We start from the raw sequence: 16463 nt of genomic DNA, 5'->3' as shown, positions 1-16463 counted from the left end.
TTTCCATCTCTTGGCAATCATGAATAATTCTGCAATAAACATTGGTTTATAAATGTCCATTCGTGTCTTAGCTTTTAGTTCCTCGGAGTATAAACCTAACAATGGAATAGCTGGGTCATATGGCAAGTCTGTACTTAGCTTCCTGAGGAATCTCCACACTGTCTTCCAGAGTGGTTTCACCATCCTACATTCCCACCAATAATGAATAAGTGTGTCTTTTTCTCCACATTCTCTGCAACACTTGTAATTTTCTGGTTTTTGAATAATGACCATTCTGTTAGGTGTGAGATGATATCTCATTGAAGTTTTGATTTGCATTTCCTTAATAGCCAGTGAAGTTGAGCATTTTTTCATTTGTGTTTGAGCCATTTGCATTTCCTCTTCCGAAGTGTCTGCCCATATCTTTTACCTATTTTTAAATTGGATTGTTTGTCTTTCTGTTGTTGAGTTGTAGGATCTGTTTATATGTTCAGGTTATTAAATCCTTATCTGATATATGGTTTCCAAATATCCTATCCCATTGCCTAGGCTGCCGTTTTACTTTTCTGACAAAGTCCTTTGATGTACAAAGTGTCTGATTTTGAGGAGATCACATTTTTCTATTTGTTCTTTGGTTGCTTGTGCTTTGGGTGTGAGGTCTAGGGAGCCACCTCCTATCACAAAATCTTTAAGATATTGCCCTATGTTTTCTTTGAAGAGTGATGATCTTAGCACTAATGTTTATATCTTTAATCCATTTTGAGTTATTTTTTGTATAAGGTGTGAGGTAGGAGTCCTCTTTCTTTCTTTTGGAAATGGATATCCAGTCCTCCAAATACCATTTATTGAAGAGGCTGCTCTGTCCCAATTGATTTGGCTTGACTACCTTATCAAAGATCAATTGCTTATAGGTGTGAGGGTCTATTTATGAATACTCAATTCTATTCCATTAGTTGGTATATCAGTCCTTATACCAGTACCATGCAGTTTTGACCACTGAAGATTTGTAATATGTTTCAAAGTCAGGTAGTGTGAGACCTCCAATTTTTTTCCTCTTTCTCGGGATATTTTTGGCTATTTGAAGCACCTTGCCTTTCCAAATAAATTTGTTTATTGATTTTTCTATTTCTCCAAAATAATTTGTTGGTATTTTAATTGGTATTGCATTGAATCTATAAATCAGTTTGGGTAAAATTGCCATCTTAACTATATTTATTCTTCCAGTCCATGAACATGGTATGTTCTTCCATTTTTTAAGGTCCTGTTCAATTTCTTTTGGCAGTTTCTTGTAGTTTCTCTGTAAAGGTCTTTTGTGTCCTTGATTAAGTGTATTCCTAAATACTTGTTTCTTTGCTACTGTAAATGGGTTTTTTTTCTTGATTTCCTCTTTTTGCACATTACTTGTGCACAGGAATACTACAGATTTTTGCATGTTGATCTTCTAGCCTGCCACTTTGCTTCATTCATTGACTAGCTCTAGAAACTTTGCTGTAGATTTTTCTGTATTTTCTACTTATAGAATTATGTCATCTGCAAACAGTGAAAATTTTACTTCTTCCTCTCCGATTTGGATGCCTTTTATTTCTTTTTCTTGCCTAAGTGCTCTAGCTAGAACTTCCAGTACAGTGTTGAATAACAGTGGTGATAGTGGGCATCCCTGTCTTCTTCCTGATTTTAGAGGGAAAACTTTCAGTCTTTCTCCATTGAGTATGATGTTAGCTGTGGGTTTTTCATACATTGACTTTATTATATTGGGAAAGTTCCCTTCTTTTGCTATCCTTTGAAGTGTTTTCATCAAGAAAGGATGTTGAATTTTGTCAAATGCCCTTTCTGCATCAATTGAGATGATCATGTGGTTCTTCCACTTTGATGGTGTATTAAATTAATTGATTTTCTTGTGTTGAGTCAGCTTTGTATACCTGGAATAAATCCCACCTGATCATGATGTATAATTCTTTTAATGTGCTGCTAGATTTGTTTGTGAGTATTTTGTTGAGGAATTTTGCATCTATATTCATTAAAGAGATTTGTCTATAATTTTCCCTTTTCTGTAGTATCTTTGTCTGATTTTGGTATTTGGTTGATGCTGGCTTCATAGAATGAGTTGGGTAACTTTCCTTCCTCTTCAATTTTTTTTGAAGAGAAAAAAGTATACCCTTCTGTTATGGGGGGTTGTGATTTATAAATGACTGTCGAGTCTAGTTCATTTATCATACAATTCAACATCTCTATTTCTTCATTGATCCTCTGTCTAGATGATCTATCCAATGATGACAGCAGTGTATTGAAACCTCCAGCTGTTATTGTGGAGGTATATACTTCTCCTTTCAGTTTTCTCTGTGATTGTCTCATGAATTTTGGGACAGTCTGGCTTGGCACATAAATGTTTGTGGCTGTTAGGCTTTCTTGATGATTTGACCCTTTTATTAATATATAGTGTCCTTCTTTGTCTCTTTTAATTTTTTTATTTTTGAAGTCTAAATTGTCTGATGTTAATATAGCTACTCCCACTTTTTTCTGGTTGTTGTTTGTGTGAAATATGTTTTTCCAACCTTTTACTTTCAGCCTATTTTTGTCCTTGTGTCTAAAATGAGTTTCTTGCAGACAGCATATAAATGGGTCCAGTTTTTTAATCCATTCTGCCACTCTATGTCTTTTTATTGGGAAGTTTAATCCATTAACATTTGTGTTATTACTGTAAGGGCAGTACCTGCTTCTACCATTTTGTCTTTTGGATTTTATATGTCATATCTTACTTTTTCCTCTCTCTCCTTTTACCCTTCCTGATAATCTTCATCTCTACAGTCTTCTCCAGACCTCTCTCTCCTGTCTTTTCCTATCAGCCTTGTAGCACTCCCTTTGTATTTCTTGTAGTGTTCATCTCTTATTCACAAACTCTCTTAGTGTCTGTTTGTCTGAAAATATTTTCATCTCTCCCTCATTTTTGAAGGACAGTTTTGTCAGATATAGAATTCGTGGTTGGCAGTTTTTCTCTTTCAGTATCTTAAGTACATCATACCATTGTCTTCTCACCTCCATGGTTTCTGTGGAGAATTCTGCACATAGTCTTACAGAACTTCCTTTGAATGTGATGGATTCCTTTTTTCTTGCTGCTTTCAGAATTCTCTTTTTGTCTTTGACATTGGACAATCTGATCAGTAAGTGTCTTGGAGTAGGTCTGTTGGGATTTATTCTGTTTGGGATATGCTATACTTCTCCAATCTCTAATTTTCTATCTATCGTAAGAGTTGGGAAAGTTTCAATGAATATTTCTTCTATTATTCTTTCTGCCCCCTTTCCCTTCTCTCCTCCTTATGGGATACCCATAACACATATATTCATGCACTTCATGTTGTCATTCAGCTCCCTAAGACCCTGCTCAAATTTTTCCATTTTTTCACCATCTGTTCTTTTGTGTGTATGAATTCAAATGTACTGTCTTCCAGTTCACTGATCCTTTCTTCTGCCTATTCAGATCTACTGTTGTGTCCCTCCATTGTGTTTTTCATCTCCTCCATTGTGCCCTTCATTCCCATAAATTTTACCATTTGTTTTTTCAAGTTTATGTATTCTTTTTTATGGTCATCCAGTGTTTTCTTTATATCCTTCATCTGTTTTGCCATATCTTCCCTCAGCTCACTGAATTGATTTAGCATTAGTTGTCTCAACTCCCATATCTTGGTTGAACTATTAGTTTGTTCCTTTGATTGGTCTACATTTTCATGTTTCCTAGTATGGCTCATTATCTTAAGTTGTCTAGGTATCTGATTTTCTTGATTAGTTTATTCTGGAGCTCATTTTCACTCTTTTATCTAGGGTTTTCTTATTGGTTCACTTTGTTCTCTGACCTTTGTTGTTCTGTTCAACTTATTCTAGACCTCTAACTTAGGTTCTATTTAGGTGATCAGAATTTTTCACCTCTTGCTTTTCTGTTTCTTGTCCTCTCTCTATGTAGCCTCTTTGTGAGAGGGTCTCCTCAGATATGATCAACTCCAGTCATGTTTTCCCAGTCTAGAGAGGCTCAGGTCTCAGGCAGAGGATATGGAGTTTCCCTGAGAATAACATCCTCCTGTGAGGCTTCTAGACTTGGTGATTTTCCTTTCCTTTCCAGCAGGTGGCACTGGCCAGCCCACAGCTCCCCCCCCCCCCCCCCCCCCCGCAGTGTAAGGAGGTGTGGTGCCCTTAGTTCTCCTGGTGATTTTAATCCTGTCATAGGTGTGGCTGACTGAAGCTGGAATCTGAATTCAAGCCCCTGGTGTCTGAGTTCCCAGAAGGAGGGCTGCCAGTTAAGCTGGAACACCCTCCACTCTCCCAATCCTGGGAACTCCAGCTGTCTCCCAGGGGCACTATTCCTTTCTCCCCTCTCCTCTTTGGGGCAAATCCAGCTTAATTCCTTGGTCAGCCTGAGTTGCCAATTAGAGACTGGGGTTGGGACTTTCTTTAGAAGTGAATCTGAAATTCAAAGAAGTTCTGAGTACTCTGTCTCCCCTCAAGACTAGCCTAGACCTTCAACTTGGGCTGTCTGATAGAAAATATCCACACATGTTACTTTTAAATTTAAGAAAAAGAAAAAAAAAAAAAAAGAAGTCCCTTTTTAAATCTTTCCTTAGCCTGGAAGTTGTGTCAGTGTCAGAATAGAATATTTAAAGACACACTTTGGGCTATTATCTAGATAATTACTCTCCAACAGCTTTAATTCCATCCATGCTGGGGGGGGGGGTGGTATTGAAGTGTAAAAAGATAAGGAGTCAGTGAGAAAGGAGAAGGTACAAAATGTAGGGGGGAAAAAACATTTTTGGAGTAGGGAATGGGTTCCTGATTTTATGAACCCCAGCTCCAAAAATTAGTTAATTAATTTATTAATTAATTCTGCAGTTGAGTCTAAGTTGAGCCCCTTTCTTGCTCCCAGCAGATTGTTTTTTTGTTTTGTTTTGTTTTGTTTTGTTTTGACTTTCAGGGAGCCAGCTGCAAGGCAGTCTGTGGGGTCTGGGCAGGGAGGGGTGTCAAACCCCTGGTTGGGGAAACTTACAAAGTTTGCTGTGATCTCAGCTTTTCCTCTGGTTCCAAACTTGTGTACAATGTGTGACTCTTCACTGGAGACCCTTCAAACACTGTTTCATACAGTTCCTGGGTAATTATCAGCTGCCCTAAAAGAGAGACTAAATTCCACACCTCACCACTCTGCTATCTTGCCCCCACCCCTACAGTAAAGTTTTCAGATGCTATTTCTATGCATTTTCTTGCCCCCACAGACACTTTAAATGTTTTAATCTACATTTGTCTTGATGCAAGATTTTAAAGCCCCTGTTAGTGTAGGGAAATGAAAGTTATGGCAGTAGTGCACTGCCTATTTTACAAGGAAGAGGATATTAATAATTATTAACTGGAGATGAATTTAAAGACTAGCAAGAACAATGTTGGAAAATTTTTTTCACTTCTTTAGAGTTTAAAGCTATGAAGTTTAGAAATGCTTATACAGACTTTGGCAATGAAGGACCAAGGTAATATATCTGATGGTCTAATAAACATTTCTAATCTTTCCAGTTGTTTTGCAATGCAGCATGTTTTTAAAAAAATCACTAAAATTATAAAAGTTCAATTTCCAGAATTTATTACCCAAGTTAAATTACCTAATTTCTTATTGTCCCTTATGAAGACATAAATCTTTGACACCTGGTAAAATGTAAACAAATATCTCAAAGAAAATGACAGTAAATTTGGTGGGCAGCATCATGTGTAATATTACATGGACTCTCAATTCTAGTTTAATATTAATGAAAGCAACAAAATATCAATGTAAATGTACACTCTCCATAGGTGAACTTCCACTAACACGGTATTTATCCAGAGAAAGTTATCTAAATTTGCATAAGCATAGAATTGAATGATGTATTTATTCACTGAACAAATATTTATTAAATACTATAAGCCAGCATTTATAGTGATAGCTAGTGATCAGATCTCTAAAGGTAATGCTGAGCTTTCATGCAAACAATATATCATGTTTCTACTATATTTTTATAAGCCAAACACATGATATGATTGAAATGCCTCTCCCCAAGTCTAAGTATTACAATTATTTGAAATGATATAAAAATTACATAGAGTAAATGTACCCATTTTAAGGATACAATGTAATGAATTTGGTTAAACTTGTGTATATATTTATATATATATATGTAAACACAAGAAAGGGAATGATATGATAATTTCTAAATGATAAATGATAAATAAATTATTAAGTAATCACAAAATGAGATCAGGTATACAGTGAAGTTTCAGAAACAATCTGCTAGTTTAATACCATATATATTACTATAATGAATAGAAGATTATCTGCAGAATATTTTTTTCATTACTTCTATGATGTTTCTAGTAAAAGGCATCATTGAACAGTTCATACACATATATTTCACTTGAATAAATAAGTATAGGGATTTTCTCTCCTGGGTAAACAAAAGAAAAAGATCCCCAGAGATGGAAAACACTAAGGAATGAACACCACTCTTAAAACTGATACATTTTTAATCAGATTGCCTTGGGAGAGTTACTGAGATGGCTAAAAAAAAAAAAAAAAAAAATCAAGGTACTCTATTTGAGTTTATAGAGTAGAAAGCTGCAGGCACATCACTCACATTCTTATAATAATATCAAAAGCTGGACTGACTGCAAATTAATGACTTTTCTTAAAAGCATGGTGAATTTAAGGTTGCAGAGCAAACAATTAACTTCTAAATCTAGAGGGAGACATGCCAACAGGGAGAAACAGGAACCAAATTGCTATTATCTGTGATATAAACCACGCTTAACACTATATAAGCATGTAAAAAGAATCAAATTCAGACAGAGAATTTTAATGAATTGCTAAATGCTGAACGTGGACCAGCAGGAGAATGTGAAGCACCTGGAGTCCAAAGAGGAGAGATTTGGGCTCTCTTCCACATATGTCCTCCAGGAAGCCCACCAGGTTCTCACAGGTCCAATGAGGCAGAATCCTGATCAAGCATCCTCCGTGGTGCTGCCTGAGGGAGGTAAACAGCAGCCACTGTGACACTTTGCTCAGACCCTTTCTCTTATAGCTTCTATGGAGCAAAACTAAATCTTCAAAGAAGAACCACAAAATTTAGTAGAGGGCCACTGCAGTGGGAAATGAAGGGGAACTACCTATGAAACTATGCCTAGACCCATCTTCCTTATCTCTATGATTCAACAAAAGCCTGACTTAAGGGAGAAGTACCACAAAATTATAGCCTAAGGTTTCTGGAGGAAATCCATGCAGCTGTGGGAGAGGAATGGGGGGAGAAACTGTAACCCTGAATAGTGGTGGGAACACTTGTGAAGGCCACAAGCCAGAGACCCAAGTTTATATTACCTGCCTAAGACCAGCTTCATTAGATCAGAAAACACCTCCTTCTCCTACTCCATCCCACCCCCCAATTGCCATGCTAACAAAGCTAACAAAGGTGGAGAATACATAGCAGTGGAATACACTTTGCAGAGTTCCAAAAAAACAGACTGTCTCCGGGACCAGTGCAAAGACAAGGGAAAAAGACAAGCAGGAAGACCCAAGCCAAGAGGGGTTAGGTGTTCAGAAAAACTCTCTGGCTAATTAGCCCACAAAATAAAAACAGGAATGACTAAAGAAATCTGAAATCCTTGATGACTGATGTGACCATTGAAACAAGACAATTCAATACAGTCTTTGGCTACATTAATGTAAATAACCACACTAAAGCTCTACCAGAAGAAAAGGCATGTTCAACCGCACACACAGCTGTCTTGAACAATTTGTAATTCTTTCAACAAAAACTAATGAGACTACTAAAAGTAAAGACATACCAGTCCACATAAACAAAGCAATCATCAGAACTGGAACCTGGTATGACAGAGATATTGAAAGTATCAGACAGGGAAATTAAAACTGAAATAACCATGATTAACACATAAAAGACTAGGGGAAGAGGTACATAGCATACATTGTTCTACAATTATAATTTTCAGCAGAAGATGGAAACTGTAAGAGACTAAAGTGGAAATGCTAGAAACAAAAAAGACAAAAACTCACAGGAACAGTGATGAAGAGTGCTTTCCATGAGATGGGTTAGCACATCCAAGGAAGAACCAGTGAGCTTGAAGCCAGGTCAATAGATGTTTCCAACCGTAATCCAATAGCACCTATTATTCTAGCTTTCTCTACATTTTAGTCTCTAGCCTAGAATTCCAGCAGCGAAAAGCCAGGCTCCCACCATCCAACATCCATTTTTTAAATCGTTTCAATTCCAGCTGCATGCACAGTGGTTTTAGGATTGTTACCCTACAACTCCATGGGAATGAACTTTACCACATAAAGTATGGTATTCAAGTAATATTCTTTTTATCCTTATTCTTAAAAACTATACTCATTTCCAAAATCAGTTGGGTCAGCAACTTTTAATCCCATCCTTTTCAGTTAGGTTATACTATATTACAGTAATGTATTTAACTGTTGTTACATAGTAACAGTCTGAATTCTATTCTGATGACCCCTATCTTATAAATGATTTTTAAACTTTTCATGTATTAAAGTTCATTCTTTGTGTGGTAAGTCTCTATGAATTTTGACAAATGCATAATGCCATTTGAGTATCACACAGAATAGCTTTGCCACCCCAAGCCATTTTTCACCTCTTCAATTAAATGAAACTGACATTCATTGATCTGTTTAATGTCTTCCTAATTTTATATTGTCCAGGATGTTAGTGTATATAGGCTTTCAGACTGCCTTCATGTCTTCCTAATTTTATATTGTCCAGGATGTTAGTGTATGTAGGCTTTCAGACTGCCTTCATTTACTTAGAAATACACATATAAGATTTCTCCATGTTATGGATGGATTGAGAGCTTATATTTTTAATCACCATATAGTATTCCATTGATGCCCCACATTTTTTGTTTGTTTGTTTCTTTGCTTGCTTGTAAGCCATTCAAGTTCAGGGGTGATTGGAATATATTTCAATTCTAATCATTTTCTATTGACATGTGTATATATTTTAGTACAATAAATATTATTTTTTGGAGAAAGTTGTGATTATTGATTGCTTTTATCAGTGATCGCACCATACCACATAGCAAATGGTAAACGTCAACAAATACTTATTGCAGGTTATGCATTGCCCATAAGCTTTTATTAGAAATGAGAATCTATTGTTTTGGGTTTAATTAAATATGTAGTTTATTTTTACTCAGTGCAAAATTTTATAAAATTCAACAAATATTTTATATCAATATTTCATATCAAATAATTATCTTGATTAATTTCATTATTTTGCTAATTATAGATGCAACAAAATGTTAAGAGTTTTCATTTATTCCATCATACATAACATAAATTTATAAAATTATACCACATTGCTCATCAAAAGTGTCTTCTTAACTGATTTTCTTTGATGTATCCAATGACCCTGATGTTGAACTTACATTGGTTACACATTTGGAAAGACCTTCTTCTGATAATGGAGACAATACTTTAACAAGTATTGCTTCATAAATGATTTCATGCATGCACCGAACAACTTGGAATTGAAAGAAAGGAAAACTTATTTAGACATACAATTATTTGACCTAAGTGAAAGGTCATGCTTTACAGTGTGGTATATGAATACATCTTCAGCAGGCATTCATGATTAAATCTTAATCTTTAGGGAAATTCTTTTGAAAATGACCAATAATTTTGGAGAAGTTCCTATTGACTACTCAGCATCTTTGTATCTTCAAGTTTTCATGTTTTACTAGTCCCTATCATGGAAAATAATAAAATGTCAACACAATTGGGCAAGTTACATATTGCCATAAATTTTTGTGCAAAATGCAAATTCATTGTCAATTATTCATTAAACATGAAGTTTCCTTTTATTCATTGCTGTTCAAAAGCTTACTTCAAAATAAAAATCTAATAAAATATATAGAAAACTGGCAATGGTGTTGGGGATTAAATCATGTCCCCCCACAAATGTATTGTTCAGGTCCAAACTCCTGGTCCTGTGGGTAGAACCCATTTGTAATAGGGCCTTTGAAGATGTTGTTAATTAAGGTGTGTCAAAATTGAATGATATTGGGCTTCAATATGGCTGAAGTCCTTATAGGCAAAGCAAATTGGACAGAAGGAGGAAGCCACAGGGAGCGGCCAGAAGATGGAGTCAACAGTACCGTGAAGAGAAAAGAAAAGACGCTATCATATGCCTTGCCCTGTGACAGAATAAACAAGGAAACCCAACAATTGCTGGACAGGGAAGGTCAGGAAGACACTGACCCTAGTCGGTAACAAGTCTTCTAACCAATGAATCTGTGAGCCAATACATTCTTGTTAAGCCAACACTATAACACATACAATAAATGGCAAAATGAATAAAAATCTGTACCAAAAATGTTCAGACTACACTCACTGTCTATTTCCTGCACAGGTTTCATTCATGACTGGCCTCTAATTTCATGGTTTCCTGTTGACCCAGTCCACAGGACACATGGAGACTTAATTATCTTGCTGACCATTGCGGGGAAGGCAGAACTAGATGGTACATCAGATGATCTGTGGGTGTCAAATTTCTGATATTTCTGTCATGAGTGCCACCCCCAACTTCCAAGTCTGAAAGAAATTAGATCTACCTAGCCACCTTTGTTTTGGTGCGACTGCATTTGAAAAGATTCAGGAGAATAGTGATAGGTTGTTATTAATTGTCTCTCAGCATAATCATGTTTTTAATTGAAAATGAAACTCATTAAATAGGCATCAAACATATTTCCAGAAAATATCAATGCAGAATATGGCAATAAACATATAGGACACCATACCAAGCCTTAGTCATTTTAGAGCAATACAATTTTTAAAGGAAATTCAAAGACCCAAGGGTATCCAAGGCAATAGGTGTAAATTCAAACTGTAACAGAAAACCAGGTTCATGGTCATGCTGGTTTATACATCAACGTATGTGACTGAAAAGAATAGTTTTCCTTTGGGGAAGCAGCAAAGGGCATATGGAGACCAAATTAATGTGATGAAGAAAGGTCTTGGGAATAAGCCATAAATTGACCAGGTATAACTTTTGTCTTGTTCTTAAGTTTAATATTGAAATAAATAACTTACTTGTGGGGAGTGGATTCATAAAACTTTCATGACTGTCTTTGTAACTCTAAACTGTACCCTTGGTTTAAAACAACAGCAAAAGGTTCCTAGTTCTTGAACTTTCTCCTTGTCATTGTAATTATGCAAACCCTTATAGTCTCAAATCACATGGATAAGCCGTGGTTATACTATGGCTATTCTTTAAAACTAAATTCTTAATAAGCTTCTTAGGTTATACTGTGCATGAAAAAGTGTGGCCAATTGTTACCCAGAGGTCTTTTAAAAAATGATGTACAGGTTGAAAAAAAATTGTGGACTAATCAGCAAGCCATGTGCTGGAAGGAGTGATATTTCATAAATTATTCATAACCTCTCAGTCTAAGACACACCTGATCAAATTCTCCTTTACCTTAAACTGCTAACACCTAGCAGTGATTAGGATTGAGGTGCTTAGAATGGTAGTTATTCAACACTTGGTATAGAAGCATTCCAGTAAATAAAAAGGACCCAGTGCACTGGCTGTAATAGAGTGCTTATTTGGCATTCATGACACACATTCAGGATGTGGTACTTCAATCACATAGAAAACTCTGCATCGGTGTGGTTGACTGAGTGAATGTTAAATGCATTAATAACAAATGATCAAGTACAAATTTCTAATCTAATGTGATTACTACAATTTCAATAATTTAATTATCCTATAATGGAATAGTGTTTCAAATATGTCTGCTGGGCAATAGTGACTGCAGAGTAGTCTGAGATTTCCCCTGTGTCTATAGTAAGCTTACAACCTAGTTAGAGACAAAATATGCACGTGTGGTGCATCTTATCAATTTTTTTTGTCATTCAGACTACTCTCTACAAAGTACATAGCAATATTCACTGAAAGAACTAGGAGGCAATCATGAGATTTGAGTTACAGTGCATTACCTAATCTGTAGGCCCTATAGATTTAGAAAAAATAAATTAGAGTGGGAAAGGGATTGATGTTAATCTACTCCAGTTTACACAGAAATTGCTTTTATAGAATCCCCAAGAGATTGTTATCCATTTCCTTTTTAAACATTACCAGCCAATGAGAAATAAAAGTGATTAGCTATCAATTCAATCCACTTTTATGAGTTCTAATGGTCATATATGTTCTTTTTACTTGGAGTTTTAATAGCCTACTATTTATGCATAAACTATGGAGGCAGATTCCCCATATTCATAACCTAACAAGACCACAGGCTGATTGTTTGACATTGAACACTATTTAATCGCCCAGTACCTGAGCTTTCCATGTTTTAAAACCAAAGCTTGATAAATAATTTTATGTGACACAAAGAGCTGAGATTATTTTAATAGTAAAATTGTCTTGCTTGTTTTATAATGAATAAATACATCTTTTTGATCATTGGAAGTATTTTCTTCTATGATATTATACAGATGAAATAGAACTCGTTTTTCTTGACATAAAATTCAAGTTCTTAAAGAGAGTTACTGTTCCCAGTCTATCTCTCAATATGGCCTTACCATTTTCAGGCTACAACACACTTTCTACAAGAAAACTCCTCTTTATATGCCCTATAGACACGTTTTCATAGACACATGATCATTATGCCTTATCCTATTTTTGTAATTATTTTTATTTTTTGAGTTCAGTGTGGAGCTCAAGAATACTTTTGAATATATAGGGATATTTTTTGCTTATTTACTCATTTCTTTCATTGCTGTGAAGGATAGCAATTGACAGCATGCTAGCCACATAATATAGCTGCTTCATATTTAGTTTATAGACAGTTACAATCACCTGAGATTTGAAAGTTATGCACACTGTAATTAAGCAGCAAACAGGGAGTTATATAATAAAGGTTAGAGAACATTATGAGCAAAGTTGTGAATTTCAATGTCAGGGGCAAATACAGTTTTTTTGTTGCTGTTTTTATTTTTTTATTTTTATTATTATATATTTTTTGGAAATACTTTGAGGCTAGCCAGTCTAAAAATTGGGTTTATGGGAAATTGTGGGAAGAAAAAGGGCTGATTCTAGATTTAAGACAATTTGAAAAGAGAAACAGATGATGTTAATGACAAAGTCAGGAGTTACCACATTTTTTAAAGAAACATAGTATTTCACATTAGAAAAGTTTCCCTGTTGAAATATTCATGAGCAAGATGACTAAATAGGGGGAAACTAAAAGCAAAAGGATAATTTGAATTTCAACAGTAACTACAGTAATATGATGGGAAGAAGATATATATTGGAGGGGTTAATATCAAATAGAAGACATTTACTTTAGCACTTTGTTAACACAATTTTACCACTTCAATCTTGTCTACTCTCTTGATTCATGGCTTTTAAAATCTGAAGTTCCAAATTTATTTGGCAAACCATGAAACCATGGGCAAGTTAATTTTTGAGTCTCGATTTATAAGCACATAAAATAAAAATATTAATATTTACTTTTTTGGTTGGTTGTGAATTTCAAATCTGGTGGAGAAAATAATTAGTGAATTCTAAATGTATATTCATAAATTCTGAAATATCTTTTTTTTGTTTCTGTACCTGAGAACTAAAATTTTTGGAATTCTAAGAGAATGACAACAGGTAGTCACCCCAGAAGAGCAGCTAACTTTAACTCTACTGTGAAGAGATGATGGAGATCTCTTCAGGTGTGTACTTCAGGTTCCAATTAAAAAATAAAAATTTCCATGGATTAAAGAAGAATATTGTCCATTTGGAAGCAAATAAGTGTTTACTGATCTGCAGTTCTGGGCTCACTTACCAATTGCAAATACAGTCTATAATTGATGCTCTTCTACAACAGAGAATCTAGTGCGATCAAAATAAATTTCACAGAATCTCAGAATTATTTTCATCTTTCATAGTGTATACCTTTTTTATCTGCATATATGAAAGAATGATGTCTTACTCATATATGTATGTTTATTCCTTGATGACTTTACTTAAAGACCAAAAAACTTAGTGATGTTTTAATAGCAGGTCAACAATCACAGATAAATCATTACCATCATAGTTTAGAGACATTTGATGAAAGATAGTAACCCAGAAAATCAGAAACAGCAAAAGGTCCTGGTTTATATGTAGACATATGCCACAAATGTTTCATACCACCTATCCCTCTCTCCTTTCCCAATTCAATGAGGCAAAGCAGAGAAAGAGAATTATAAGACACTGTATACTCACAAACAGTTCTGTGAATTCCAAATATTGAATATATTGACTTAATTCCTGAAGAATGTATTGGATATCTATTTACATTTGAACAGAAGCTCATTCTCAAGATAAATAACGTGACATCAAGATGAACCAACTATATATTAATACAGAAAATTCTAAAATAGTATGTTACTAAAAAAATGTAAATGTATCATGTAGAGGTCAGTAAGTTACATCTAATTGCAGAGGGCAGCAATGATTAAGCACATGTGCTCTGGAATCAGATTATATTTATTTAAATAAAGGCTTTCCGTTACTGTTTGCGTGACTTTGGACACATTTCTTAATTCTTATCAACACTGATTATCTCATTCATGAAATGTAGAAGCTAAAATATCTCATTGAAAATATAAGAAGATTCTATTTTGAAATTTATTGCTAAATTCAATACAGTAAATTTACATTTATTAATAATATGCCAAACATTCTATTTACTGAGGGTAAGTGAATTATAAACACAAATTCTGGACACTTAAATTTATTTTTCCAGATTAGGAAGACATGAGAAATATAGCGATGCTTCATTCTGATATGTTTAAAATGTAGATTAATCAGAGAGTTGAAGTTATGAACAGAAATATGTTATCTTAATCAAAGGAATTCTAGATCTAGAAGAACCTATTGAAAAGAGTAGAATTTAGGAGAATGTTACACAAAAATGAATGATAATATTGGTCACAACTGGGTGGAGGGAATAAAAGAAGATGTAAAATTAAGATGATTTGGGCATCATAGATCAAAGTGAGTGTACAACTTCTATTTTCACGTTTTTTGCAGACAAAAGGATTTACTTGAGAAGAAAGAAAACATCTTTCCTACATGATCTCTGAAGGCTTGTTGACTTGCTTGTTCCTCAGAGTGTAAATGAAAGGGTTTAAGAGGGGGGCAACTGAAGTATTGAGCACTGCCACACCTTTATTTAAAGCCACCCTTTCCTGTGCATTAGGCTTAATGTACATGAAGATACAGCTTCCATATGAAATGCAGATGACAATCATGTGGGAAGAGCAGGTGGAAAATGCCTTTTTCCGTTTCTGTGCAGACGGAATCTTCAAAATCGTCCTTATGATAAGTGTGTAAGAGATAATCACTAGCATCAGGGTGACAAGAAGTGTCACTAAGGCTAATGTAAAACAGAAGAGTTCTATGTGCCTGGTATCTGTGCAAGAGAGCTGAAGAACAGGGCCATAGTCACATACAAAGTGATCAATTACATTGCCTCTACAGAAATCCAACTGGAGACCCATGATCATCCCTGGAAGGACTTCTAGAAATGCAACCAACCAAGAAATAAAGACCAGCTTGGTGCAGGCCCTGCTGCTCATGATGGTTGTATAATGCAGGGGTTTGCAGATGGCCACATAGCGGTCATAGGACATGGCTGCTAATAAGAAGAACTCTGCTGCTCCAAAAAAAATGAACAGAAATAACTGGACTGCACAAGCATTATAGGTAATTGTTTTGTCCTCTGTTGCTAGGCTGACTAGGAATTTAGGAATGCAAGTTGTAGTCATTGAAATTTCTAAAAGGGAAAAGTTCCTCAGAAAAAAATACATGGGTGTTTTAAGGTGGGAATCAAGGAGAGTGAGCATGATGATCGTCAGGTTTCCTAAGATACTAAATATATAGGTTATAAATAGAAAAAAAAATAACACAATTTGCCAATTTGAATTATCTGTCAACCCCAGCAGAATGTACAATGTCGGCTTTGTAGAGTTTTTCATGGCTGTATCCACACTTTTCTAAGAGCTGGAAGGAAAATAAAAAGAAAAGTCACCCCAAACTGGAAGTTTTTAACAGACAATTTTGAAAGTGTATTGAAAAGCCAAATGAATCATTACAAAAGTGCTTTGAAATAATATACAGACTAAACAGTGCAATAGATATATATTATACATCTTTCCTATTTGTTTTCAATCTACATGTTCATTTACTATATCCACTTATCTATAATTCTCTGCAGTTATCATATACAGATTTGCATTCTTCTTGGATTATCTATGTATCCCAGTTTTCCAAGAGTCTCATTTTCACATATTCTGAACAGTTGCATCACTGTGTTTGCACTGGGTGAAAGAAAACCACTGTTGATTCAGAAAAAATGTATTGTTTATTCCTGCTTCTCAATATCCTTGGTGGCTTTTATCAAGCAGCAAGCCTAGA

General features: G+C 35.0%; 1 protein-coding gene across 1 annotated transcript; it reads right to left on the bottom strand.

The window, feature by feature from the left end:
- Nucleotides 1–15115: 15115 nt before the first annotated feature.
- LOC119542727 (olfactory receptor 6C74-like) lies at nt 15116–16024 on the bottom strand. The gene has a single exon (XM_037847405.1). It carries the CDS (start codon nt 16022–16024, stop codon nt 15116–15118), a length of 909 nt encoding a protein of 302 aa, XP_037703333.1.
- Nucleotides 16025–16463: the final 439 nt, after the last annotated feature.

This window comes from Choloepus didactylus, chromosome 8 (genome assembly GCF_015220235.1).
Source record: "Choloepus didactylus isolate mChoDid1 chromosome 8, mChoDid1.pri, whole genome shotgun sequence".
Classification (NCBI taxonomy): domain Eukaryota; kingdom Metazoa; phylum Chordata; class Mammalia; order Pilosa; family Megalonychidae; genus Choloepus; species Choloepus didactylus.
This window is presented reverse-complemented; position numbering and strand designations above follow the sequence as displayed.